Source organism: Phyllopteryx taeniolatus, chromosome 3, assembly GCF_024500385.1.
Source record: "Phyllopteryx taeniolatus isolate TA_2022b chromosome 3, UOR_Ptae_1.2, whole genome shotgun sequence".
In the NCBI taxonomy this organism is placed as follows: domain Eukaryota; kingdom Metazoa; phylum Chordata; class Actinopteri; order Syngnathiformes; family Syngnathidae; genus Phyllopteryx; species Phyllopteryx taeniolatus.
The window spans coordinates 13,291,690-13,317,288 of NC_084504.1; the positions used below are offsets into that span (position 1 = coordinate 13,291,690).

The following is a 25,599-nucleotide window of genomic DNA, read 5'->3' on the forward strand; positions in this document are numbered from 1 at the left end:
TCATTTTCTACAAACAGCTGATTTAAAAAGCTTTGGGGTCACACCAACACTACACACTTGCATGATGATCCCGCTTTGCACCCTGCTGCTGCTGCTTGGCGCGGCGGCAGGCGCCAACGGTGGGCGCATCTTGGTGTGGTACACCGAGGCCAGCCACTGGATCAACATGAAGCCCATGCTAGAGGCGCTCGTGGACCGCGGGCACCACGTGACTGTCCTGCTTCCCAGCGCTTCACTCTTCATGAAGGCCAGTGACCAGTCCCGCTTCCACTACTTGCCATTTAATGTCTCTATCTCTCTGGAGGACGTGGAGAGCTTCATGGAGGACTTCCTGGCGTTTTCCATTTACGAAATTGACTACATGAACTACTTTCAGCTCTACGCCAAATTTGTGACCCTGATGAAACGAGACCTGAAGTACACGTTGAAGTATCTGGATGGCGTGGTGAAGTCAAAGGACATAATGACCAAGATAAAGGAGGGCAACTATGACCTCCTCCTGGCGGACCCAATCTATGCGGGCAGTGACTTGGTGGCCGAAATACTGGGTATCCCGCTGGTCTACTCGCTGCGCTTCTCCGTGGTGCACAACTGGGAGAGGTACTGCGGACAGTTGCCTTCCCCACCTTCTTTTGTTCCCGCCGCAATGAGCAAACTGACTGACAAGATGAGCTTCTCCGAAAGACTGTGGAACTTCCTCTTCTATGCTCTGAACGACATTGTGATCGAATTTGCCATTTGGTCAGATGTGGATAAATATTACACACACTTCAGAGGTAAGTGACGCACTGAGAGCCTTGGCCACATGGGGGAAGTACAATACAGAAATACAGATGGAGACGGTCACACCTCTTCAGAAAATGCAGTAACAAAATTTCCTGTTTTACTGGCAGACAATTTTGCTTAAATTAAGCCATATATTCCAAGTTTCATGACTTTTTTGTTGTTTCTTTCAGCCCAGTTTTTGCAGTGTGAGTGCTCTGCTTGTCCACTGACCGTACGCCTCATCTCAACATTTTTCATTACAGGCATGCCCACGAGTGCCTGCGAGTTAGTGGGGAGGGCAGACATCTGGCTGATGAGGACTTACTGGGATTTTGAGTACCCTCGTCCTTTCCTGCCGAACTTCAAGTTTGTCGGCGGGATCCACTGCAGACCCGCCAAAGCTTTACCGGAGGTAGGGCAAGGGCTGATTAGGTTTTCTTCTTACAGTCCTCAACATGTTGGACAATTTGGAAACAGACTAAAAAAATATGTAATGCCCACAAACCTAGTGAGACTTTGGCTCATTTAAACTGGCTGGCTTTTGCCTGGCTTGTTGTACTGTGTCTTAGGCAGCATTTACACTGCAGTCCCAAATCCAATTCTGATGTAATGCCGATATTAGATGTTTTTTCTATTTCAGGATGACACAACAACCTAAATGTGCAGATGCCCGGAATTGCAAATAAACATACTGTAACATATGGTTTACCTGGCCTGGGTAACATACTGAGTCTTGCCCCCATTGATTTAAATGAGGATAATCTCCATATTATTTAGTTTATTTAATGATGGACATATCCATCCATCCATTTTCTACCGCTTATCCGAGGTCGGGTCGCGGGGGAAGTAGCTTTAGCAGGGACGCCCAGACTCCACTTGGGGCTGGATCTCATCCCCGACCTGGAGAGGGCACGCCACCCTTTTCCGACTGAGGACCATGGTCTCAGATTTGGAAGTGCTGATTCTCATCCCAGCCGTTTCACACTCGGCTGCGAGCTGCTCCAGTGAGAGTTGGAGATCACGGCAAAACCATTAAAATATGACTTTGGAACTTGATCCGATTAGGCTAACAATTTGTTTTAGTAGGCAGATGCGGGTGTGGATACGTCACCAATCGATGTATTTCAATGACATCAAGCTGGCATTGACGGGGTACAGTGGGAATAGGGACCACGCCCTTCCGTGAATAGAGAAAATCTGCGAGTAATTGAGGCACCCTTCCCCAAAAAGGTTAATACTGTACTGTATGTGCCTATGGATGCCACAAAAAACTACATTTGTCTAAATTAAACTCCTCAACTCACTTCGGCACCAAGATGGCCCCATACAGTATGAGCACAAAAACACAGAATAACGGTAGATAGGTTAATTGAAAAAGAATTGAATGATCAAATTATGCAACAAATATTCCCAACAGAGTGTCCATTTACTTGTGTTTCTCTATATCAAGGGGCTCAACCACCAGGAAATGTTTCCTCCACTAATAAATATCTATTTCGGATTCTTAGTGCTGCCTGTAGGAAGTGGTTCGAACTAGGAAAATCTACCATGAATGAATGGATTGACATTATTTATGATGTTTTTCAAGATGGAAAGAATTACTTTTGCATTAAGACCGCAACAAAGTGCGTTTCTGAAGAAATGGGGGAAAACTAATTTTTTTATTTCATTTTATAGCTTTCTCTGTTTAATCTCATGGAGGTGCACCCCAGTATTCTTGCTCTAGAGCGTTCCCCCCCCCCCCCCCCCACATTGTATTTATCGTATGTGGTTGAAAGACCAATTATTAAATCGCTGTAGAACTAATGTACAATGGGATATACTCTGTTGACTCAACTGTCATTTTCAGATGAATAGGTGAGAATGCAACCAGTTCAGGGTGTACCCCGCCTCCTGCCCAATGATAGCTGGGATAGGCTCCGGCACGCCCGCAACCCTAGTGAGGATAAGCGGCTCAGATAATGGATGGATGGATAGATGAGAATGGTGATACGTAAATGTAATGGAAATGTGAACCATGAGAAATCTTTTTATTAAAAGAGAACTGGAAAAAAAGACAAAGAATTAAACGTATTGTGTTTAACCTCAGAGGTTCCGCTGTTTAATTGTTTTCTTCTATTCAGGACATCGAAGAGTTTGTGCAGAGCTCAGGCGACGACGGCATTGTGGTCTTCACTCTGGGATCCATAATCAAGAACGTCAGTAGCGAGAAGGCCAACATGATCGCCTCGGGCCTTGGTCAGATCCCCCAAAAGGTTGGACTTTCTTTCATGGCATGTGGCATCTACAAATGTAAAAATGTACATTCTCTGGACATAACTTGGTGCACCTGCATAATAATTACAAGCATTTCAATATCTAACTACAGTAGCTATCTATGGTTGATTGGCACATCGTTCCCCTTGTCTAAGCATGCACTTTTTTAAACAATACGAGAAAATAATTGTAAGTTTTAAAGTCATTTTGAGGACCCCCGCCCCCCCCCCCCCCCCACAAACTTTAGCTCACGGACCCCAGTTTGAGAAGCACTGATCTAAGGCACTTAACATGAGATAAATTGCCTTTTAACTATTGTTTATAGGTGCTGTGGCGGTATAGCGGAGAAAAACCAACTACTTTGGCCCCCAACACAAGGCTTTACGACTGGATCCCTCAGAACGACCTCCTGGGTTAGTACCTGCCAACTTTTATGCGTGATCAGGTCAATCATCAAACTCAACCCAGCACCCATCCAGGTCACCCCAAGACGAAAGCCTTCATCACTCACGGCGGGACCAACGGCATTTACGAGGCCATCTACCACGGGGTGCCCATGGTGGGCATTCCCATGTTCGCCGACCAGCCCGACAACATGGTGCACATGAAGGCCAAGGGCGCCGCCGTCACCGTGGACTTCAACTTCATGACCTCCGAGGACCTCAGCCGTGCTGTCAAGACCGTCATTAACGACAAATCGTACGTTTTTATGCTCCCTAGGGTTTTTACGATTTTGTCTCAACAAGTATTACAGCTTTTTACACTTGCGTGACAACTCGGAATATAAAATGAGAGTATGCCACACATTTTTGTTCTTCATAAGTTAGTGTTACAATACGACAGAGAGAGAGAGAGAGAGAGAGAGAGAGAGCAATAGATATAACATACATACAGGAGAACCTCGGTTTTCTGAGATTTTTTTTTTCCAGTTTTTGGACCGATATGCTTTTGTGTAGTTGAAAATGGTACGTACCAAACTCATCTGACTGCCTGCATGATTGACCACTCATCTCCTGGAATCTAGCCTCACACAACGCATCAGCTGCACCTGCGCAACTTTACTGAGTGTTTTCTTGAGTCGGCGTCACAAGTCGCATTCATCCAAAGTATTTGAAAAGTTTTTTGTGCTTATTTATTGAGTGCGACTGTTTAAAATGCCACCAGGCAACCATATAGAGTTCCAAGTGTCGGCCCTTTGATAAAGAAGGTGATACATGCCAAAGAATTCAAGAACATTCAATTCAAATACAAAGTTATTCCCTTTCCAAACAATAACCTCTCCGCCATCTTCATGTTTCCAATTCAATAGTAAGTACATCCATCCATTAGCTGAGCCGCTTATCTTCACAAGGGTCGCGGGAGCGCTGGAGCCTATCCCAGCTATCATCGGGGAGGAGGCGGGGTACACCCCGAACTGGTGGCAGGGCACATATAAACAAACAACCATTCGCACACACATTCACACCTACGGGCAATTTTAGAGTCTTCAATTAACCTACCATGCATGTTTTTGGGACGTGGGAGGAAACCGGAGTGCCCGGAGAAAACACACGCAGGCACGGGGAGAACATGCAAACTCCACACAGGCGGGGCCGGGGATTGAACCCCGGTCCTCAGAACTGTGAGGCAGACGCTCTTGCCAGTTGTCCACCGTGCCGCCCCAATAGTAAGTCATATTTGTTTATATATTATAAATATATTATATTGATTATTTTTCAGGTGTCTGGAACAGATTAATTGGACTTACATTATTTCCTATGGGGACCATGGCTTCAGTTTTTGTACAATTTGATTTTATGAAGACTTTCGGGAATGGATTAATAATTAAAACCGAGGTTCAACTGTGTATATACAGAGAGAATGACAGAGATACATTATACATATAGCAAGAGCAATAGAGATAGATTGTATATAGAGAGAGTGAGGTGGAGATATATACAGAGATCGTGAGATATATATACACAGTATATATATAGAAAAGGAGAAAGCTATACACAAAGAGATAAAGATACAGTATATAGAGAGATGTAGTACACAGAGATAGCGAGACATACTTTATTAATCTCATGAGGGAAATTAAATAATGTTGGGAACCTCCTCCTCTGTTATTTTGCTAAAAAACTCACCTTTTAGCATTTTTTGCACCCTTTCTATAAAGCTTGAAGATGTCCACAAGTTGGCACCAAAGTCCAGTCTCAATAGGAATTGGTCTCAAGGAAGTAGCCTACTGTACGTGCATTTCTTTAGTTGAATTTTACAAAATCCAATCATGTGTAGGTAATGTTGTAAGACTAGTTTGAATTTATATTCAATTGTTTTGGGATCATAGCTCATGGTATACTATGGTTTAAACAATATAGGAAATTATAAACATTGTTAGGGGAGGGCATCAATGACTTGCATCTTTTCGCTATTTGCAGTAGAGTTGTCCCTATTACTTTACGGTATCATAATCCTGCAAACTCGAGAATGGCTTACTGAGACACAATTTGGACAATATGCAGTTCACAAGAGATTGACGCGTTTGTGTAACTTCACACTTGAAAGGTGGGCATGCACTCCAGCGAACCAACTATTTGGACAACATATTTTCCATCACGTCCCCCCGTGTCTACAGGTACAAGGAGAACGCCATGCGTCTGTCCGACATCCACCACGACCGACCCATGAGCGCCCTGGATGAGGCCGTGTTCTGGATCGAGTTTACTATGAGACACAAGGGCGCCAAGCACCTCAGGGTACACGCCCACGAACTCACCTGGTACCAGTACCACAGCCTGGATGTGGCCGGCTTCCTGCTCGCAGTCGTCCTGTTCTCTGCGCTTCTTTTCGTCCACACGTGCAGGTGTTGCTTACGTAGATGCTGCGGCAGGAGCAGGAAGAAGAAAGTGTCAAAGAAAAAGTCAGAGTAAAGAAAATGCTGGAGTTAGCGCTATTTGACTTTGGCTGTTTTATACTCACTGGGGCACAACATTAGGTACACGTGGACTCCGGCAAACCAATATGAGAGCTATCAAAAAAAATAAAGTGATTAAAAACAGCTCTCAGTACTCTCCAATAATAAACGAATTGTGAGTGGTTTTTCGAGTTATGAGCCGTAGCTCAGTTGTTGATCTTTGGCTTTGTGTTCCGAACCAAAATATTAGGTGCAAGCGAGCTTCAGATAGATGCCACATCTTGAGGGTTCGTTTGATGAGGAACATGAATTTGAGATAAAAGTAAATTGACTTACACGCTCACTCATGGATCTAATTAAACGCTTAAGTGAAGGTAGCGCTATTATTACTAAATCATACAGCAAAACGGATTAAAGTTGAACTGTAGTATCTTCATACACATGCAGGTGTACCTCATGTTGTGGACTCTTAGCGGAGCAATGTATGGACCACATTGCGTTGAATAGCGGTATTGTAACACAAAATATTTTAATATGGTTGAAATTACAATGGAACTCACCTGCATGACATGCAGAATCAGTAACCAATCACAAGCTTCACAGGCGTGGCCTATTTGCATTTCAACCACATGAGCTCATTAAAAGTTGGTACTTCATTGACTGACTCAAACAGACAACAAAACACTTCATTTTTTGTAATTAATTTTGTTTTTTTACTTAGCCATTGCTAACTCAATAACAAAACTGAGCCCCGCCCACTTCAGGCATGTCCTCATTCATAGTCAAATGCTTTTTCATAGTTTTTAAACTGGCAAACAAAATCAAAACAAGCAAAATAAAGTTCATAAGAAACACTCTGAGCAACATGCAATTATTATTATTTTTTGTATAACTACAGTGCATTCTTGTTTATTTCCATCATTTTTTGACTTTGCCATCTTTGCCCTTCAGCAGCATGAGCTCCATGCAGGCGGCGGCATCCTCTGCCGTGTCGTGGCCGCACACTGGGAGAAACAAGAGTTTTAGACACACACGAGATGCCATTGTGTCACCAATCTGGCTCTATATTCCTGACTACTCTTTTATTGATGCGCAATAAGAGGCTGCAGTTTGTCCGTGAGACACCCACCACTCTCTTGAATGATCCTGGTCAGGTGCTCGGCCGTGAGGCTGTTGAGGTTCATCTTGTGTGGGGGGCCCAGGCGGTGGGGGAAGACCACTGCCGTGTCCACCACCATACCGTGGAGTAACTACAAGTAAGAGAGAGCAACAGACCGTCCTGTAGCACCAATCTCTTACAGCAGCAACTCAAATGCACTACTTACAAAAAAGGATAGTCAGCGTTGGGGTCAAAATTGAGGATGAACCACAAATGCATTTTAAACTATACAGGTAAACTTAATTTGACCTCCTCTAAACACAAATGTCCAACTGTTGAATCTTTCAGTACTTTAGGCACAACTTGCAGGTCTCAAACATACAGCTGAAGAGCAAAATTCATGACGCGCTTGATCCGTCGTTCAATATATTTGAACTGCTGATGATAGCAAGCCTGGGGGCCATGTCCCCCTGAAAAAAATCTTTATGATCAATTGTTGGGCATCATCTTGGTCTCATGATGTCAAATGTTAACTGCATGATAAAGAGGACTGTTTAAATAAAAGAACCAGGAAATGCATTTGTCCTTTTATGGTTTAAACACCAGTTGTGGATTTTGCCATTCATGTTCTTGTTAGAGGGAAAAACAAGACAGTACCACAAAAATAAACAATGAACCATTAAAATTTGGGTGAATATTGTATGATAATGAATGGAAAACAAAATAGCTTCTGGTTTCACCCACTCCAATTAATACTGCCGAGGCAGATTAATCAAAAATACAAACTACTGATGACCTTCCAATTGCATAAGTCCAAATATTTACTTTGGCTTGTTGGGCACCACGAGTACAAATAGAAGTCAATAGGCTGAAAGGTTGACGTGATAAGACAGTCAAGACTATATGGTCATGTCAAAAATGACCCCTTTCATTCCAACAATTTTCATAATCATGTGAAATGAATAGGCTCAATTGTGACTAGCAAAGCTGGTAAGCTTTCCATCGATGTCTTGACAGTGCCCCATTACTGCCGTCAGTACAGCTCACATTTGAAGAGCAGGGGTATAGTAAGTTACAAAATAACTTGGATGGCGCAATCCTGTTGTCTTGTTTCCACCAAGCAGTACAGTTCAGTATACAATTGGAGGCATTACCGAGGTAAAATCAACAATGCCAAACCACTTCTTGGCATTCTTTCACTGGGATAAAATCAGTAGTGGAATACTCAAAGGGCAAACGCTAGACTTGATTGGTCACCAGTTAATAAATAGACTCGCCCTCTTGTTTTTTTGCCCCCTGGCACCATTTTGTCTCCACTCCTCATTTGTAGAGACCAACCAGACTGGACCTGTACTGCTGGCTGGACATGTGACCCAAGTGACATGGCTTGGACATGAGCTCCAATTTTGGTATAGAGCTCATGCATTCTTCTCGTCTTTGGCAGCAACACTGAAGACAAATCATAGCAACGACTTTATTCTTCACAAATCATATCAGTTTCTCCAGTAATGGCTCTTGCAGAACATGCTTTTATTTCTGCTTGAAAAAGGGAGCAGTCTTCGGTCAAATAAACTGCTCCCTTTTTAAAGCAGAAAAAACTGCTACTAAGTAATACGTAATAGATGCTATTACGGCTAACGAAATGAAAATAAGTTAACTGGTGAGCCCATTTGAACTCTGTCGCTAACCGAAAGAGCAGCACCTACGCACAAACTAGTGTATTGTCTTACCAAACGTAAAAGAGTTCCCTAAGCGTCTTAATGATCTTGTGGTATGAGGAATCTCCATCTTTAACAACAATTAGCACTCCAGTTTTTTCATTTCATTATTTTGTAATTGTGGCCTACAATACTTGTTCTTACAAATATTTACTGTTATTATGATCTCAAAATAAAGGACAATTTAATTTTCTTTGGTAAAAGTCAGATATTTTCATGAAAATCTGTGTATCTGAGAGCAAAACAAAACACTTGAAAAAGTAGTGTAATTTGAAAACGAAAAATTCGACTTACTGCGCAGAAACTATGCGCAGTTGTAGTTCGTTCTTCATGGATCACAGATGAAAATCGCTAAAGCCCTCCACCCAGCTCTCTGAAAAGTAGGTGTCTGATAGCAGAGTCCATGGAGCTGCATGGATGCTCAGGGCAACGCCACAACCAAAGCTGGAAAGGAGCCATCGCTAGAGGGGGACGGCGACCGCGGCAGAATGAATGGGAAAAGGTTGATCCAACACAGTGTGGCAGATGATGAGAGCTAGCCGGCTAGCCAGCCATCTAGATAGGAGGGACCAAGGATTTACGGCACCAGTTTCTACCTTTGGCCATGGCAAAATCCATTTTAAACTAAAAAGAAAAACATATCCGGCGGGAGAAGTGGAACCTAAAAGGCGTCAGCGTACTCGTTCAATAGCTAGTTATCAAATAAATTGGATTTTTAATTTGTTGGACTGTGACATCTTCATTTCGGAAAAATACAAGGAGTAACGATTCGATTCTAAAGTCATTTGTTACTGTCAACAAAAATAACGAATCAGGATTTAGAGAGCAAGTCTGAGTCCAAGTGTACACACACACACACACACACACTAAAATATGCGCCTTGACTCAGTTAACGCTGGGAAATACTAGAGTACAGTGTGCTTAGATTTCAGGTTAAGCAGCTGCTGTAGGAACACTACAAATCCTACTAGTAGTAAAGTGCTTTTGGTTGGTGAAGAAATGAAACCCACCTGCACAAGACGAGAAAAAAAAAAAAAAAAATTTAAAAAAAAATTTTTTTTTTAAATAAATAAAATTGTGGTAAAAGATTCAGTCACCTTCAGGGCACAAAGATCGGTTTCCAGGCCGTGCCCGATCAGAACAGTGTCAGCGCAGATGAAGCTCAATAAGGTCTTCTGCACCTCTGCCAGAGACGTGTGGTTGTCCCTCATGTCCTGCTCACTGATGCCTGAAAATCTGCACAAGCGGTCATGTCACCAGCCTCCCAGATGCTTTTCTGGATGAGCTCGTTACCTGGTGTTGTAGTCGATGACCTCGTTGTGCGGCTTGACAAATGTGTCATAGACCACTTGGAGGCTTGAGTCCACGACAGTCACTCGTGACAGCTCTAACCCGTAAATAGTGTAACACTGAGAAAAACAAAGGGCAGGAGCTTCACTCAGTGGAAACAATTCAGCTTTCCACCAAAATGTCTACAAACTCCAAGAACTTTGACTGTTGTCATTTTTTTTCCTACCTCACTGATAGTCGCATTGCCTTGATGCTATTTCAAATGTGTCAACAAGTTTGACATACAGTAATAGTGTAGTAATGGGCCCCAAGCCTTACCGCAAGTAACTGACCGCCCTCCCCCCCAAAAAGTTAAAATTGTCTATTAATAGTTTAAACCATAAACATACCACAAACTATCATCCCAAATCACTTTCCTATCACGTTAAATTCATTTTAGAATATTGCACTTAAATAAATGGCTTACAAATTATTTGATTTCCAAAAAGTGTATCCAAAGTGTGGGTGGAGATGCCATGAAGACTCCCCGTAACAATGCAGGTTAAACTCAGCTCCTCCCCAACACACAAAGCTAATTTTTCACCAGTGGCAGCTTCTGATATGGACGATATGGGCAGCTGCCCCAGGGCGGCATTTTGTGGGGGGCGCCACTCTCCTCGCCCCCGTTGACGATCGTACAGTGGGGCGCATCGATTATTTTTTCCTGGAGGCAAAAATTCACCAGCAGAAATTCTCTGAAGTAAACAAAAAATGCCTACCTTTGCACATGCACCAAACAAATTACTTTCCTTGCTCCGTGCGCACGCGCTGACGATACTGATACATCCGTCTATGGAAGTGATCACTCTAAATGATCTATATTAGTCTAGGAATGATAATTACACGCACACGCAAGGTATATTACAAATTCATGAGTACGCGTTTCTGCCAACTAGTAAACTAAGAGGCTAAATCCGATGCCGTGTTCCGGCAAACATCCTTAGGTAAAGGTATACTGTATGTCTAAGAAGTAATAGCAGGGAAGTTTGTTGCATTGATTTTTACCATCTTAAGGCTGACTAATTTTGTTAATTTTTCTTACACGCATGTACAGGAGAATTTTTAAAGAAATTTTGGGCAAAAATCATATGGTACCTGAGATTATGGTAAATAAACCCAAAATGCATGTTTTTGGAATGTGGGAGGAAGCCTGCGTACCCACATAAGAGATTTAGTGCAAAAGTATTTGATTCGTCGCTATGATAAAAAATGAAACTTGACGTTTTAATACTTGAGTGAAGAACAGAAGTGAACGAAAGTCACCAATTCACAGTTGAGCGCGTAGACTCCAGGGCAGCTGCTATCTGCGGGTCGACTGGGTACGGTCGCCACAAATCCATCCATGGCAAGGGAATCGTGGACGTGCAACTGTAGCAGACAAGAGATAGCTTCATAAAAGTGGTTCACCAAATCTTTTGTCAACAGGTGTCTCACCTTAAAGATTTGGCAACCGGGCGCTCCAATGACTCCCTGGCAGCAGCTGTAGCGAGTCTCCACCCCACCTGGCACTGTGGCGGTTACACACAGCATCAAGACATCTCATAATGTCAAACACCATACACTAGTGCAGGGGTTGTTAAACTTTTTGGGTCCAGGGATCCCTTAGGGTAGAGAATGTTTTTTCCAAGGAACCACCCTAACACTAATTAAACATAACTTTATGCCCCTGACTGCCATAGGAATTAAAAGTCGTCAGTTCAAGAAAAAAAGTCACAATGATACTATAATAAATTACTATTTATTTTAAAGAAAAAAAACACGAGAAGTCATATCTTTATGAAATAAGATAAATTAAGTCATAAGAAGTCTGAATCTTACAAGAATAGATGCATTTTCCCCCAAGATAAAGTGGTAATATAAGGCAAAGTTTAAAGTCATCTTTAAACAAGTGAATTTCAAAAATACAACTCATTCTATTACACCTTTTATTCTGTAAAGTACCCCTATGTCCTCTTAAAAAACAAAAACAAACAAAAAAAATAAATATATATATATATATATATATATATATACATATACACACACACACACACACACACACAGTATACGCCTTTTGTTCTAAAAAATATTCTATCCTGATAACGAATTCGTATTTGGGGGATTAAAAAAATGGTACTGTTACGAGAAAACAAATTTGGGAGCGGGGGAAATTGTCAAGATAAAAAGTTTGAATCTTACAAGTTGAATTTTCCAAAATAAAGTACTCCGTCATAAGATATAAAAGGAAAAAAGATTTTAACAAGTAGTTTCAAAAATTCAACTTTATTCTTGTAACATGACACCTTTTATTCTGGAAAAGAGAACTTTATTCTCCCAAAAATATGATTAAATTCTCAAAAAATAAAAATTTGGATGTCAGAATTCAGTCTCAGCGCACTTTGCACAATGGTCATTGCACCGGACTATTGCAATATTAGCCATTCGAACTGCTCCAAGTGCTGGAGGACTGCATCTTTTTGCACAATTGTCAAAAAAAAAAAAAAAAACTGTACCAGCATTACCAGATAACTAGCAACCCTTTACTGCTCAGTGACTTTTTTTTTTGTCAATGTCTTTCTGTCTCCAAAGTGTTCTGTAAATTGACTGTCTGTTGTCGTACTAGAGGGGCTCCAACGACTGGAGACAAATTCCTTGTGTGTTTTTGGACATACTTGGCAAATAAAGATGATTCTGATTAGGTAGGGCGAAGTAACTTTTTATTATTTATTTATTTTTAACCCCCCCCCCCCCCGGCGAGCCACTCCCCATATATACGCATGCACTTTTTTTAGGATCCGACATGGTAATTTATTACAAACTAGTTTGCGGACCCCTGATATGATAATTTAACTAGTGTACCTCGGTTCTCCACTCCTTTCCCATAGTGATAGTTGCACTCCTCTGTGCGGGTGTGCTTGCCAGCTTTGTTGACAGAGTACGTGGCTCCACACCGACAGCAAATCCTCTTCAGGGCTATTCGGAGAAACGCCAGGATGACGATGCATAGATGCAGCTAAAGTGCGCCCTCTGGTCACTTCAATAGTCAGTACATGTCTGGAAGCTTACGGTCGTTGTTGCCCTTCTTGTTTTCCAAAAGGACAGCACAGCCAGGTTTCTCTGGGTGCTGGATAGGATAATTATTCTCGATCAGATGCTCTTCACTCAGAACGTAATCCCTCAAAATCTCATACAAAGAAGTGTCATCTGCCAAGGAAAAGAACATATTTGAGTGTGCCTGGCACCCCATCAAGGTAAGTGTGAAATTACACAACCAAGTCAATGGGCCCTCTTCGGATTCTCCAACCTCCTAACCTTTAGGCCACCTTTCCTAATTTACATCATACCGTCCCCACATAGAGTTTCCTCTCCTAAGAATTGGGTATGTGGCAATGTGTACTCTGCATGCGGCACATCCACAGATTCACTACACTAGGAGTGTCATATATTTGTTTTCATTGCAGGCCACGTTGCAGTTATGGATGCCCTCAGAGAGAAAATTATGCACTCCACTAATTGACAGCAGGTTGGCAATTAAGTGCTGCCTTTACGAGTGAAAATTCAACCCATGCTTTTACGGTCTATATGGGGCTTGCTATTTGTTTTTGTTTTTCAGTAGAAGCCATTGGCATCGTTACAACCCCCAAGCTGCGCCTTCGGTCATTTTACCGAAAGCGGTAGCTGGCATGGGCGGAGGTGTGATTTACCTATTTGAGGGAGGCTCAAAACAGAGCGTAAGTGTGATGTAATTATTGATCCTTAGGGTATTTTGACAAAAGCATGTCACACATTATTAAGACTCACTTTACTTGTATCTCAACTTGTGTGAGAGACACAGGATGCTGGGTGGACAGTGTTGACTGCCGCTATCTAGTGGCGACTCGTAACTGAAGCTCGCTTGCCTCAAATTGTTCGCAACAACGTATCAATTTTTTTTTTTTTTTAATATAATAATTTTTAAAAAGCAATAGCGCGTATCCCTGAAAACTCAAGTCAAGGTACCACTGTACTACATGCATAATTATTAATATGGACCGTAGAGTGACACGCACCATTTTCTTTTAGCTTTTTCCGGTTGAGTGGAATATTTCCTTTGTGGTTTTTGCCGTTGAGTTTGTCATCTAGAACATTAAAAAACAGAATCCACAGTCAAGAAAATGCAATTTGTTTACATTTTCACCTGCAGGTGTTTCTCACCACTAGCAGCGGCGGAATTCTGCTTTTTCAACCTCTTCAGCGCATTCACAGCGACACTGAGATACTTCAGTTTGTTGACACTGCGATTGTACACAGTTTTCTCCTCTGCCAGGGCCTGTTGATCATCACAGGACAAAAAAAAATCATTTTGAGACTTTGTCCCGGAGCATCACATTCCCAGTGTGCGTCGGGATCACCTTATTGAAGGCCTCGTCAATGTTTGTGCTGGTGTCGAGGAACACCTCCGTGAACTGGGTGACGTATCGCTGTCGGATGTCACGGGGCACTTTGTCTTTGGCCGCCTCGCATTGCTGCTTCGCTTTTCGTTTGGTGACTCCCGGCTTTTCACAGAAAAATATAACTCAACTTTATTCATAAAGCACTTTAAATAAAACCACAATAATGAATGAATAACATACATTTTCACCTAATAACATTTTAGCCATGTTTTCACGTTCACAGCTCTAAAAGATGGCGAAATTACTCAACGCCTGTAACTTAAAATGTGCTAAAGTACAAAAACAAAAATAATAATTTTTTACATCTGATTCGGACACCTCCTTGGTGAGGTGTTCCGGGCACGTCCCACCGGAAGGAGACCCCTGGGACGACCCAGGACACACTGGAGAGACTATGTCTTTCAGGTGGCCTGGAAACGCCTTGGGATCCCACCAGAAGAGCTGGATGAATTGGCAGGGGAGAATTTTGGGTGTCTGGGTGTCCCTGCTAAAGCTACTGCCCCCGCAACCAGACCTCGTATAGGCGGTAGAAAATGGATGGTTGGTTACATGTTGCTCCTTGGTAAAGAGCTAGCTAGTGTTGGTTTGTCAAAACAATGTGTAGTCGTAGTCTACAATGTTAGAAAAGCTATGTATGAAAATGTTAAATTAGCTAATGATAAATAAATACATCTTTGCGTTGTTTCAGAATTAATGGAGAATTTTTGAATGTCAGAACCTGGTGGGTTTTAGGCTGGCACAAGACAACCACAAGACAATTTTGGAGCAGACAACAAACAATTCTCTTAAATAAGGCCAGTGATGGGGAATATCTTGCTTTTCTGATTGTGTTCCATTATATTCGTTAAAGCTCCCTGGTTCACCCTCCATGTTGTTGCTGTCCCTGCTTTTTCTGCCATTTAAGTCCCTAAGAGCTCAAGATCAACCGCAGGTGACATCACCTCTCTCTGTGTGTTTTTTACGTTGTGTCGTTATCCGTAATGGTTGAAAAAAGTAATGAGCCTATTTTGACTTTGTAGAAAGTACAGAAAGTAGGGAGCAAAAGTAATCTATTTAAGTACACTACCCAAGTATTTGTACTTTGTTACTTCTCATCACTGCATACCTTAATTATAGCTGCTTGGCTGGGTGTCTTACTGGCAGCAGTCAAAAGTGCCAATGCAGAGGAGGGCTGGTAGAGTCTCCGTGCGGCGGCGGGAATGAGCAGCGGAGTGGTGGGACGATACTTCTGTGCAGATGTTGTCCCAGGCTTGGCATTGATGGGGGCCAGGCCCAATTGAGTGATGGGGGTGAGAACGGACGTGACGTCGCTGGAGGTAGAGGTGATGGGCAGTGTACCCTGAGGGAGGATCAGACGCAAGTTGTCGCCCACGTTGAGCACTGCAGAGCCCACGGGTACGTAATTGATGTATGCTGCAAGATGAGACAGAAAATGAAAATAAGTCTGTATTCAGAGTTTCTGTAGAGTACAGAGGACTCATGAGTTCCCACATGGAACATTAGTTGAGGCAGCGTTTCCCCACATTTGCGCCAAGGCAGATATTTTACATTTTGGGGTGGGGGGTGTCACAGCACAAAAATGTTTAACGCTAAATCTTCACAAATGAGTACAACGTAGCGCTCAGTATTTGAAACAAAAAATGCGCACAAAACATGTACATGCCAAAATAAGTGTGTTCTTCACATGTTTGAGGCATCCATTTTAAATACAAATTTAAAGTTCTCAATTATGTTTCCTTGCACTGTAAAGCCCAGTAGGTAATCATTCGTGAATGTAATGTTTACCATTCCGTTGAGTAGCAGGCGAAGCGCTGAGGGCCGTTACGGGAGGAAGAGAGAGCATGGACTGTCTCTCTTGCTTCTTCTGACCGATGGACGAGAGGAACGCTTGGCCTCCTTTCAAGGCTGCCGTCAAAATGGCCGCCTTCTGTTGGACCTGCTGAGTCTTAGGCAAGGCGGCGGTAGCAGGCCGAGACGCCAGGGATGGGGTTGCTGGCCCTTGCAGCGGAACAAGAACAAGAGGCTGTGGCCTCCTTTTTGCCCCTGGAACCTGTTAAATGACAAATAATTTCACCTTTAAATGGAAATACAGTCACCAATTCGCCAAATGATGAAAATATACGAGTCCCCCCCCGCCCCCAAAAAAAGGCTCAAAGTTGCCTTTATTAATTGTTTAAACCGTAAAAACATTGTTAGCTTGACATAAAGGGGGTCCAATTTATGAGTTTTTCCTGAGTTATGAGCCAGCATAGTCGATTTTAAGAAAACACTGACTTTTATTTTTGCCAAGCAGTGCAACATCTACCTTTATATTAATGATTGTGCCTTTGGTTGTCCACAATAAAAGGCCATTTGAAAATGTGTAGTTTTACTGTGTACTACTACTACTACTACTATACAATAAAGTAAACTGCATATTTTCAAGTGGCTTTTAGTGTAGGCAACCAAAGGCCTGGTACACACAAGGATTTTTTAAATCTTAAATGATTGTTTAACTGTCACCGACCCCACGCATTAAGATGAAAAACAATTAAAATCAGCCATTTAACTGTTTTGGTTGTACTGTGTGTGGTGTGCTCCGATAATCTCAACACCGCACACCACACACAAAGATTCTGTTCCACCGCCGATCTAGAAGCTAGTCCGCCAAGACAAAACTCACAATCTACCAAAAATGAAGAGTGTTGGAACTATTTTTTTATGGAAAAAAATCCCAAACTTAAAAAAAAAAAAAAGAAATAAGTGGACTTTAAATGAGCACTCTCGGCCTTCCAACAGCTCCACAAGCTGGTCCAACATTTCTGAGGTGCATTGGACTTTGTGTTCCAGGTCTGACATAACTGTTATTTTACTGTTATGCTTTACTGTGAATGTTTGACTTTAAAAGCTACCGAATATGTTACACAGATGTTTCCCGACTGTTGCCGAAGGGCCCAGAAGTGGGAGTCTTGCAGAATGATGAGGTCTTCTGTTAATAAAGACTTGCATTGGAAAATTGCAGTCTGGTGAATGCACTTTTACAAAATAAGACATTGGGTAGTACGTTTTTGTTTACACCCGCTTCCTTGTTCCTTAGGTAACAGGTTTCACATCACAATTAACAGATTCGTGACACAGGAGTAGTCTGCTTTCTCCACACACAAATATTTTTGGTCATAAATATTGAAAATAGTTCTTGTTCCTGGGAATTACAGTCACTCAGGACCTGAAGTGAGAAATCAACATCAAATCCACCCTCAAAAAGGCCCAGCAGAGGATGTACTTCCTGCAGCTTCTGAGGAAACACAGCCTGCCATAGGAGCTGTTGAGGCAGTTCTACACCGTGGTCATCGAATCAGTCCTGTGTTCAGCCATCCATCCATCCATCCATCCATCCATTTTCTGAGCCGCTTCTCCTCACTAGGGTCGCGGGCGTGCTGGAGCCTATCCCAGCTGTCATCGGGCAGGAGGCGGGGTACACCCTGAACTGGTTTGCCAGCCAATTGCAGGGCACATACAAACAAACAACCATTCATACTCACATTCACACCTAGGGGCAATTTAGAGTCTCCAATTCATGCATGTTTTTGGGATGTTGGAGGAAACCGGAGTGCCCGGAGAAAACCCACACAGGCACGGGGAGAACATGCAAACTCTACACAGGTGGGGCCGGGAATTGAACCCCGCTCCTCAGAACTTTGAGGCTGACACGCTCACCGGTCGCCCACTTTGCCGCCCTGTGTTCATCCATCACAGTCCATCACAAAACAAGCAGACATTCCAACAGCTTCTTCCCCCTTGCCATTAACTTCTTAAACAGTTAATTTACAATTCCATTGCAACATGCTGCCAATTTTGTCTTGAGTTTGTTGTCACATCTCTGTCGGGCCAATTATACATTACTCGTGCACTCACTTCAGCAGTCTCGCCACGCTGCACTATTTGCATATTTGCTGTTGACCAATAATGGCCACTCATGTGCTTGAGTAGCATCTGCAACATTTGCACAATTGACATTGTCCCAGATTATCACACTACTAGTTACTTTAAACTGCACACATTTCCTGAAGTCTCTGCGCCCTTTGCACAATGGTCATTACACCCGACTATTGTTCCAATTGTCATTTCAAACTGCTCTAATTGCAGTACCAGCATTACCACATTATTGGTATCCTGTGACTGCGTTTTTTATGTCTTTATGTCTCAAAAGGATTCTCTGTCAATTGACTGTCTGTTGTCATACTAGAGCGGCTCCAACTACCGGAGACAAATTCCTTGTGTGTTTTTGACATACTTTGCCAATAAAGATGATTCTGATTCTGAGATTGTCAGCCCCAAGCTGTTTCTGGCCCTATTATGGGGACATATTTACTCTCAAAACAACTCAGCGCACAGGATAATCTTTATAAAACAATATAAATTGACGTTTGTCGTCCTTGGTCGGAAAGGAGCAGAAGCATGACAAAAGCAGCCCGATTATTTGTGTGTGTGTGTGTACCAGGCATAAAGGCCTTTTCACACTGCACTTAGCAACGCATCCTCGACGAACCCATTCATTGTGTATGTGCTGAGAGGGCGCAAGGACTGAATGCAGTGTCGCATTGCAGGGCGACACGCAAAGTGGGAGTGGGAGCAACGTTGAATTCGAGAGCGGCATGACGGTCACATCAAAATGTGCATCCAATAGAACAGTGGCTGGCAGAGTGATTTCAGAGAGCTAATAACAATGGACCAACAAGCGGGAATAGCCACCGTTACTTCCTGGTTTTCTGCTATACAAGCTCGTTCCAAATATGGGCTAGCTTGCAGCAGGGAGCTGTGGCGCTTGCAAGTCGCCCCTCGGTGAACGCGAAGAAAACCAAGTACAGTGTGAACAGGCCGTAAAGCACAACAGTGCAATAATCATGCTCTCTAGTCAAATATCTTGATATGCCAAACCTGTGAGGTGGATGAATTGGCGGATGAACTTTTTCAGCAAAGGAGAAACACTCACTAACACAGATTTAGACAGATCTATGAAAAATATTTGAGGGAAATATATCTGTGTATATAGAAAGTCTAAGTTCAGCTCATGAAAAATGGGAGCAAGAATCAAAGTGTTGCGTTTACATTTTTGTACAGTATATGCCTCCAAACGGTTCATCTCATTTTAAATTACAGGACCCTTAAAAATAAACAGCTTAAAAATAATAAACCGGACATGCAACGCTCGTTCGCTAGTTGAGAACCACATTGACATACTTGCTTGATGTCACTACTTCCCTATTTGGGCAGGGCTCTTGTGGAGTTTTAGAAAACAAAAAAAGTTGAATAAGCAAGCATGTGTACGGTACAACCTCTGCATCTTTGGAATCATGCGCAATCCTCCTCTTTGCAGGCAGTTCTTGCGGTTTGACGCTGGGAATGTCAGGTTTCGCCACATCGATAGGTTCCATCTAGCAACAGCCAACAGGAGTTTGAATTTTTCTTGAGGTCCCCAGCTTTATCATGTTTCACCTACTGCCGCCCGCTACATCTGACATTTTCACCTATTGCAGGGGATCTGGTTCAAACTTACAGGCACCTCTGGCTGCTCCTGGCTGCTGCTCTCCTCGTTGTTGGCTTCCATGAAGATGCGGTAGCATTCCTCCGTAGGGTCGCCGTCAGACAGCTCCATGTCCAGCTCTTCTTGTTCTTCATCCTCGTCGGAGCTGGAACCGATGACGATGACGGCATCGTTGCCTGCTTTCCAAGAAAGAAGCTCCTTGGGAGATGAGCCGATTTCGGGCTGGAGGTGGCTGCTGCCTGGGAAGGCCTCTGCTGGCTCCTGATGGCTGTCAGGTGTAGTGCAGTGCTTTTTCTTGATTGGACGGCACTCTGTGGTTTGCCGTGTAATCTCGACACAAACAGACTTGTCGTCCTCGTCCAAATTGTTATCTTGGTCCATTTCAAATTCAGCAGCCTGAAAACAAGCAACTTCAGAATCGGGACACTTTCCGTCGAGGCCTTCCACACACTTTGTCAGGTCAATCACACTTGCAGATGCGTCACAGTCTTCGTTCCAGGCCATCTGCAGGATGGAGGATGCAAAATGTAAGTGTATTCAAGAGCGTTTTGAAGGCCACTTTCAGCCAATTTAACAATTCATTCCCTAAACAGGAAGACAAGATGTGGGCTCAATATTTGACCTTTGAATAACAAATTGAACAAGTGAGTGTAATTTTTAAGGCTAATCAAGGCCTTCATTTAGACCAGTGGTTCTCAACCTTGGTTCAGTCGAGACCCATGGGTTCGACAAGTCAGTCTCAGGGATTCAGTGGGGGTCAAGATAAATACATACTGTGCGCATGCGTGTCCATTCAGTTCTCCCCACTCGTATGAGTCGTGACAACTCTTAAAAACAACAAGGCTCTCAGCTTTTTCACGTCACAAAGTTGTAGAAAGCCTTGGAGAGACCCGAGGTGAAGTTGAGAAATTCTAAACTTACCGCTGCAATGCACAGCAAAGGTTACATAGTTTGCAGTAAATATTAGGGATGTAACAATAGCTACATCTCACAGTTCAGTTTTAAAACGGTATTAATCTCACGGCACTATAATTATTGCTATATAGTAGGAAAGCTCACCGTATTCCAAGAAGACTCACGGTATTGCAGTAAGATTAATGGTACAGGTGGGGAAAAGAGGCGAAAGGAGAACCGGAAAATCTTTTTCTTGCTCTTCTTGACTCATGCGGAGTCCTTCTCAATAGGTTTTAGTAGTTTCTTTCCATTTTCCCACAGGTTTCTGTGAAAAATACAGCTTCAAATCATATTACCGTGTATTTCTATCCCCATCCATCAAATATTTACATTCATATACTCTACCTCCAAAACAGTATTATTGCTGCGGGATATTTTGCCTAACAGTGATTTCTGTGCTTGAGTCCAAAAATTCAAGTGAAGTCAAATGCAGGAGCACTCTTAAAGGCATAATAATGATTAGTTTATTTTCCTCAGCTAAGTTATATTGTAGGATGATTCATTTTTCTGAGCAGCCTCTGTAATATGTTTTCATTCAAAATGTGGACATTTCATTTGAAGCGAGGGAAGTAAATCATATTTTTGCATTGATACCTGTATTTGTATGGAGTGGACCCATTTCATTATTTCATATTTGGGACTACTGTAATGTATTGGCAGAGCGATATGGTGTAATGGGGAGTCAGAATCGTTATTCTCTCTCTCTCTCTCTCTCTGTGATGTTCTTGAGCTAAACACTGACTAGTATACCGCTAAAAGAGTGCTGTTGTTACAATATGCTTAATTAATTTGGCGGATCATCTCTTCGAGGGGGAGCGGAGGTGGCGGCCCGCGGAGGGCCAGCTAGTGGGGCTTCCCAGTGACGCCCGCCACGGGCCGGGATGAGACTTCACCAAGTGGAGGTCCACTAGCAGCCGATGCCGGCCCGTTGCTCAGCGTTTGCTGGGACGGAGGCCGCCGCGAACAACAAGGCGCCTCTCGCCCGATCGATTGCGACGCGACCTTCAGACCGTCATAGCGGCTACACTGTAGCCTTGGGAGGGACTCGGGGCACAGAGTTGCTTCTGCATCCCTCCCAATGCAGCCTGTTGGTCACGTGAGCCAGTCAGCCAATCAGTGCATTTTTGTGACGTGGTCACATGGGTCCAATCGAGTGCATTTATATTCTTAATGAGGAAGTGGAGCGCTGTAGTCTAGCAGCCCAAAAGCCAAATTTTAAACTCAACAGCTTATTATTTTATACAGAGACAAGACAACGACGATATCGAGGCACTTTTCATTTCGTGACTATTGTTAACTGACTAGTAAATATCCATTGAGTTAGGTTTTTAATTTTTGAGTGAAATTCGTGATTTGTTGGGTTTGTTCTTTGAACAAAGTTATTGTGTACAACAGATACATGGTTTATTTTAGGCACTGATATGATTGTGCCCATGTTTTAATTTTTTTTTTCCAAATACAAATAGTTTGGTGAATGCACATGACACTTGCAGGGTTCAGTACCTCCATCAAGGTTAAGAACGACTGATTTAGACAAAAGAACACTGCGAGACTAGGAAGGTAATCAGGTAGCTAGATAAGTGTGCGTGTGTGTAGGTAAATGTGTGTGCAAGTGTGCACATTTAAGTGTATAGGTAGGCATGCAGGTGTGTGTGGGTGGTAGTAGGTCTGAGTGTGTAGGTAGGCATGTTGGGAGTTTGGTGTGTGTGTGTGTGAATAGGTATGTTTGTGTGCATTTGTACATGTAGCTAGGTGAACGCATGTGTGCAGATAAGGTGTGTGTCTGTGTGTGTGTGTGTGTTTGCGTGCGCATATAGGAAGGTAGTTTTGGTCGGTAGGAAGGTGTCCATTTAGGTAGGCAAGTAGGTGTAAATGTGTATAGTAGGTAGGTGTGTGTCAGTAGGTAATCCAGAAAAATAAACAACCTCCTGCTCTGGTCTCATGCGAGTAGTGGGATCACAGCGATCTTGAGGAGACTTCCTGTCAGGCGAGGCTGGTATGTCAATTATCAGTATGCTGTCATCGTAGGAATCATCTTGTGTCTTAGGGGTAGGAGGGCAGCATTGCACCACCTGATGGCTGACTGGCTTTTTTCTTTCACCCTGGTGCACACTCTTCCCTTTTAGCTCATTTCCAGACGACTTGTAGGACCTGAATTCGGCTGTGAAGTTGGACATGGGGTCGTATTCCAAGTCGGTCCTTGGCTTGGAATTGTCAAGCACATACTTCCCGGATTGGGAGGGCGCTTTGATACCAGGTCCATACCAACCTTTATTTGCATTTTCGCCTTCTGCCTCAGTGGGGGAGACGTCTGCGGCACGGTACCGTGACAACCGCCTTCGCTCCTGCTCTACTTCGTACTTGGCCGTTTCGATCTTCTTGTTGATGCGCTCGAGCTCTTGGAAGGACTCATCTCTGGCATCCAGTACAACTTGCGTCGCACACGAGACTGGGAATCAGAGATGGGAAATTACTCACACTCTGTTCTTAAGTAGAAGTACAGATGTGTGTGTGTGCGTCTATATAGAGAAAAAAAAAAATAAATTCAATGCATGGCTGGTCCAAGGCTTTGTTTAAGTAGCAGTTGTTTGAAGGCTGATAATTGCATACTCAATTTTAGTTAGACAAAATTATATAATTTGGTTTATCATGTTGGTATTTAAAACCAATGTTTAATTATTTTGTTTTATGTGTCAATACAGTAATCTTGAAATGGGTGTGACAAAGCTTGACGCAAGCACACCTTATTTGAACAACTGAACGAGCATTTTTGGAGCACTTTTCTTTCCCTCAGAGTGATGCTATACAATAGAGAGAACAGACACTAGGGAATACTTTAAAAAGCATGTTTTAATGATGTAATATCTGTAACTGCATGTGGGCTGTTAACGGTGGGGCCTGGTAATTGGTAGTTGTCACATCAGCAAAGATTAAGGAGCAAAGGGACATTTAATCTTGAACACTGGTTGAGTGTGGACTGCCTGGGCGTGACTTGTGGCCAATAGCAGCTCTTGTGTGAATGTGCATTCTCTGTATGCATGTTGCTAAAAAATTCAAACCGCCTGTATATCAAAATAGAGGATATCATTGGATAGAGATGTGAAATATGAATAAAATAAGCCTTAGTATATAAGAATTAAGAATCTTACGCCACTTATTATGTCACCATTTGGTCCAAATTTAGAAAATGTAAATGAATAGGAAATGTGTGACCGAAACCATGACTCTTAGGGAGAAAAATGCCAGTATGTTTCTTATTAGTTGAGATGAAGATATGTTTAAACAGGCCATTTTCAGTTTTTTCAATGGCGGAGTCTACTCGGACCATCTTATTCCAGGCCATACCGAGCGCAAGCGATGCATCAGATTTACTACGGACTTCACCGAAAACGAAGTTCATCACATCCATATAGTTTTCAATCATGTCAGAATCCTATGAATGCATGATTTTAGACAGCAAAATGGAGGAACACTTTAATCTTTGTGAGAACCACAGAAAATCTTATCTGAATTGAAAATTTAAAACAATTAAAAAATAAATAAATAAAAAATGAGGTGCTAAAGTCATTTCCCCAACAACGTCATACAATGGAAAAGAACAAGGATTACCTTGCGTAAAATACAATGAGAAAGCACAATTTTGGCGCACAGCGAAATGGAAAGAAAATGGCGGCTGGTTTTCTGGATGAAGTAACATATTCAGTTACCGCTAGTGAGAATGAAGCACTTGTAAGTACATCAGCGACTGTGTCATCCTTGACCACATACAAGGGCATTACAATAAGTTTAAATGAGTAAAGAGTGTGGGAGGTGTAAAATTACAGAATTTTTTTTCATATGGTCTCGTCCTATATCGCGGCTTTTTACTCATCACGAGTGGGTCTCGAACGTAACCCCGTGATAAAGGGGGTTTCCTTGTAGTTTGTGACACTTGCTAAAACAAGCCGCAGATTCGCCAATTAATATAATCCTTAAATTGACAAAACATTACCAATGGGCGTTTGTTAACTTAAGTACACATTTAAAAACCAAAGCGTACTTTTGTAGCAATCCGAAAATTATTTTAACACGTTTAGGGAAACCTTGCTTGACCCAATTTTTTTTTTTTTTTTTTTCCCCCTCAGGCAAACGCAATTAATGGAATCCGAATTTTTAAACGGTTTAACTTCGTTACAGCCAACTGTTTTCTTATTTTATTTTTAATCCCAAATCGTTTAAAAATGACAAAATTAGCGCGTCTGAGTAAGCGCACACCTGCCGCTCACCTGTTACGTCGACCGGCGATAATGACGACCAAGACGAAGAAGACTGCGAAGTGTACCCAAGCAAACGTCGCCCGTCTTCGGCATGTTTATACCAGCAATGGGGTCGTTTGCAGCAGCGCTGGGGGAAAGGACAGGGCAGCCAGGCGAAGAGGCCAGACGACGGGAACATCGCTGATCGACCACTCGGCCGGTGTGGTGGAAGGGGTGGGGGGACTGGCGAATCCGGGACCAGGACCCACGTTGCCGCCAGTCTGACTTATATAGCCTTCGGTGGACGGCAGTGTAAAAAGGTTAACTAACAGATTTTGAGATCTAATATGTTGTTGTTAAGACGCTTACACGGTTTCAATTTTGTTACCAGAAAGTCAGGTCCGTTTTGTT

General features: G+C 42.8%; 2 protein-coding genes across 8 annotated transcripts; one reads left to right on the top strand and one right to left on the bottom strand.

The window, feature by feature from the left end:
• The first annotated feature begins 21 nt into the window (after positions 1–21).
• On the top strand, positions 22–6,771 carry LOC133474885 (UDP-glucuronosyltransferase 2C1-like). 2 transcript variants are annotated; one of them, XM_061767015.1, is made up of 8 exons: positions 22–776; positions 1,029–1,177; positions 2,889–3,020; positions 3,347–3,434; positions 3,501–3,720; positions 4,046–4,127; positions 4,546–4,687; positions 5,639–5,826. In XM_061767015.1, exons 1-8 carry the CDS (start codon positions 62–64, stop codon positions 5,689–5,691), a joined length of 1,581 nt encoding a protein of 526 aa, XP_061622999.1. In that variant the 5' UTR covers positions 22–61; the 3' UTR covers positions 5,692–5,826. The 2 variants fall into 2 exon arrangements, with proteins under 2 accessions (XP_061622999.1, XP_061622998.1); XM_061767014.1 differs by lacking the exons at positions 4,046–4,127; positions 4,546–4,687 and having other exon boundaries at positions 27–776; positions 5,639–6,771.
• zgc:152968 (uncharacterized protein LOC564848 homolog) lies at positions 6,752–25,596 on the bottom strand. 6 transcript variants are annotated; one of them, XM_061767011.1, is made up of 18 exons: positions 25,219–25,596; positions 23,223–23,402; positions 22,879–23,114; positions 20,012–20,503; positions 19,791–19,889; positions 16,261–16,525; positions 15,581–15,888; positions 14,434–14,577; positions 14,237–14,351; positions 14,092–14,160; positions 13,109–13,246; positions 12,902–13,015; positions 11,498–11,571; positions 11,327–11,431; positions 10,028–10,143; positions 9,832–9,970; positions 7,047–7,167; positions 6,752–6,921 (listed from the first exon to the last, which is right to left on the bottom strand). In XM_061767011.1, the coding sequence occupies exons 1-18, from the start codon at positions 25,385–25,387 to the stop codon at positions 6,836–6,838; spliced, it is 2,970 nt and encodes a 989-aa protein (XP_061622995.1). In that variant the 5' UTR covers positions 25,388–25,596; the 3' UTR covers positions 6,752–6,835. The 6 variants fall into 6 exon arrangements, 5 of the variants coding, with proteins under 5 accessions (XP_061622995.1, XP_061622996.1, XP_061622992.1 ...); XM_061767012.1 differs by having other exon boundaries at positions 20,012–20,395; positions 22,879–23,402; XM_061767008.1 differs by having other exon boundaries at positions 22,879–23,402.
• Between the last annotated feature and the right edge of the window lie 3 nt (positions 25,597–25,599).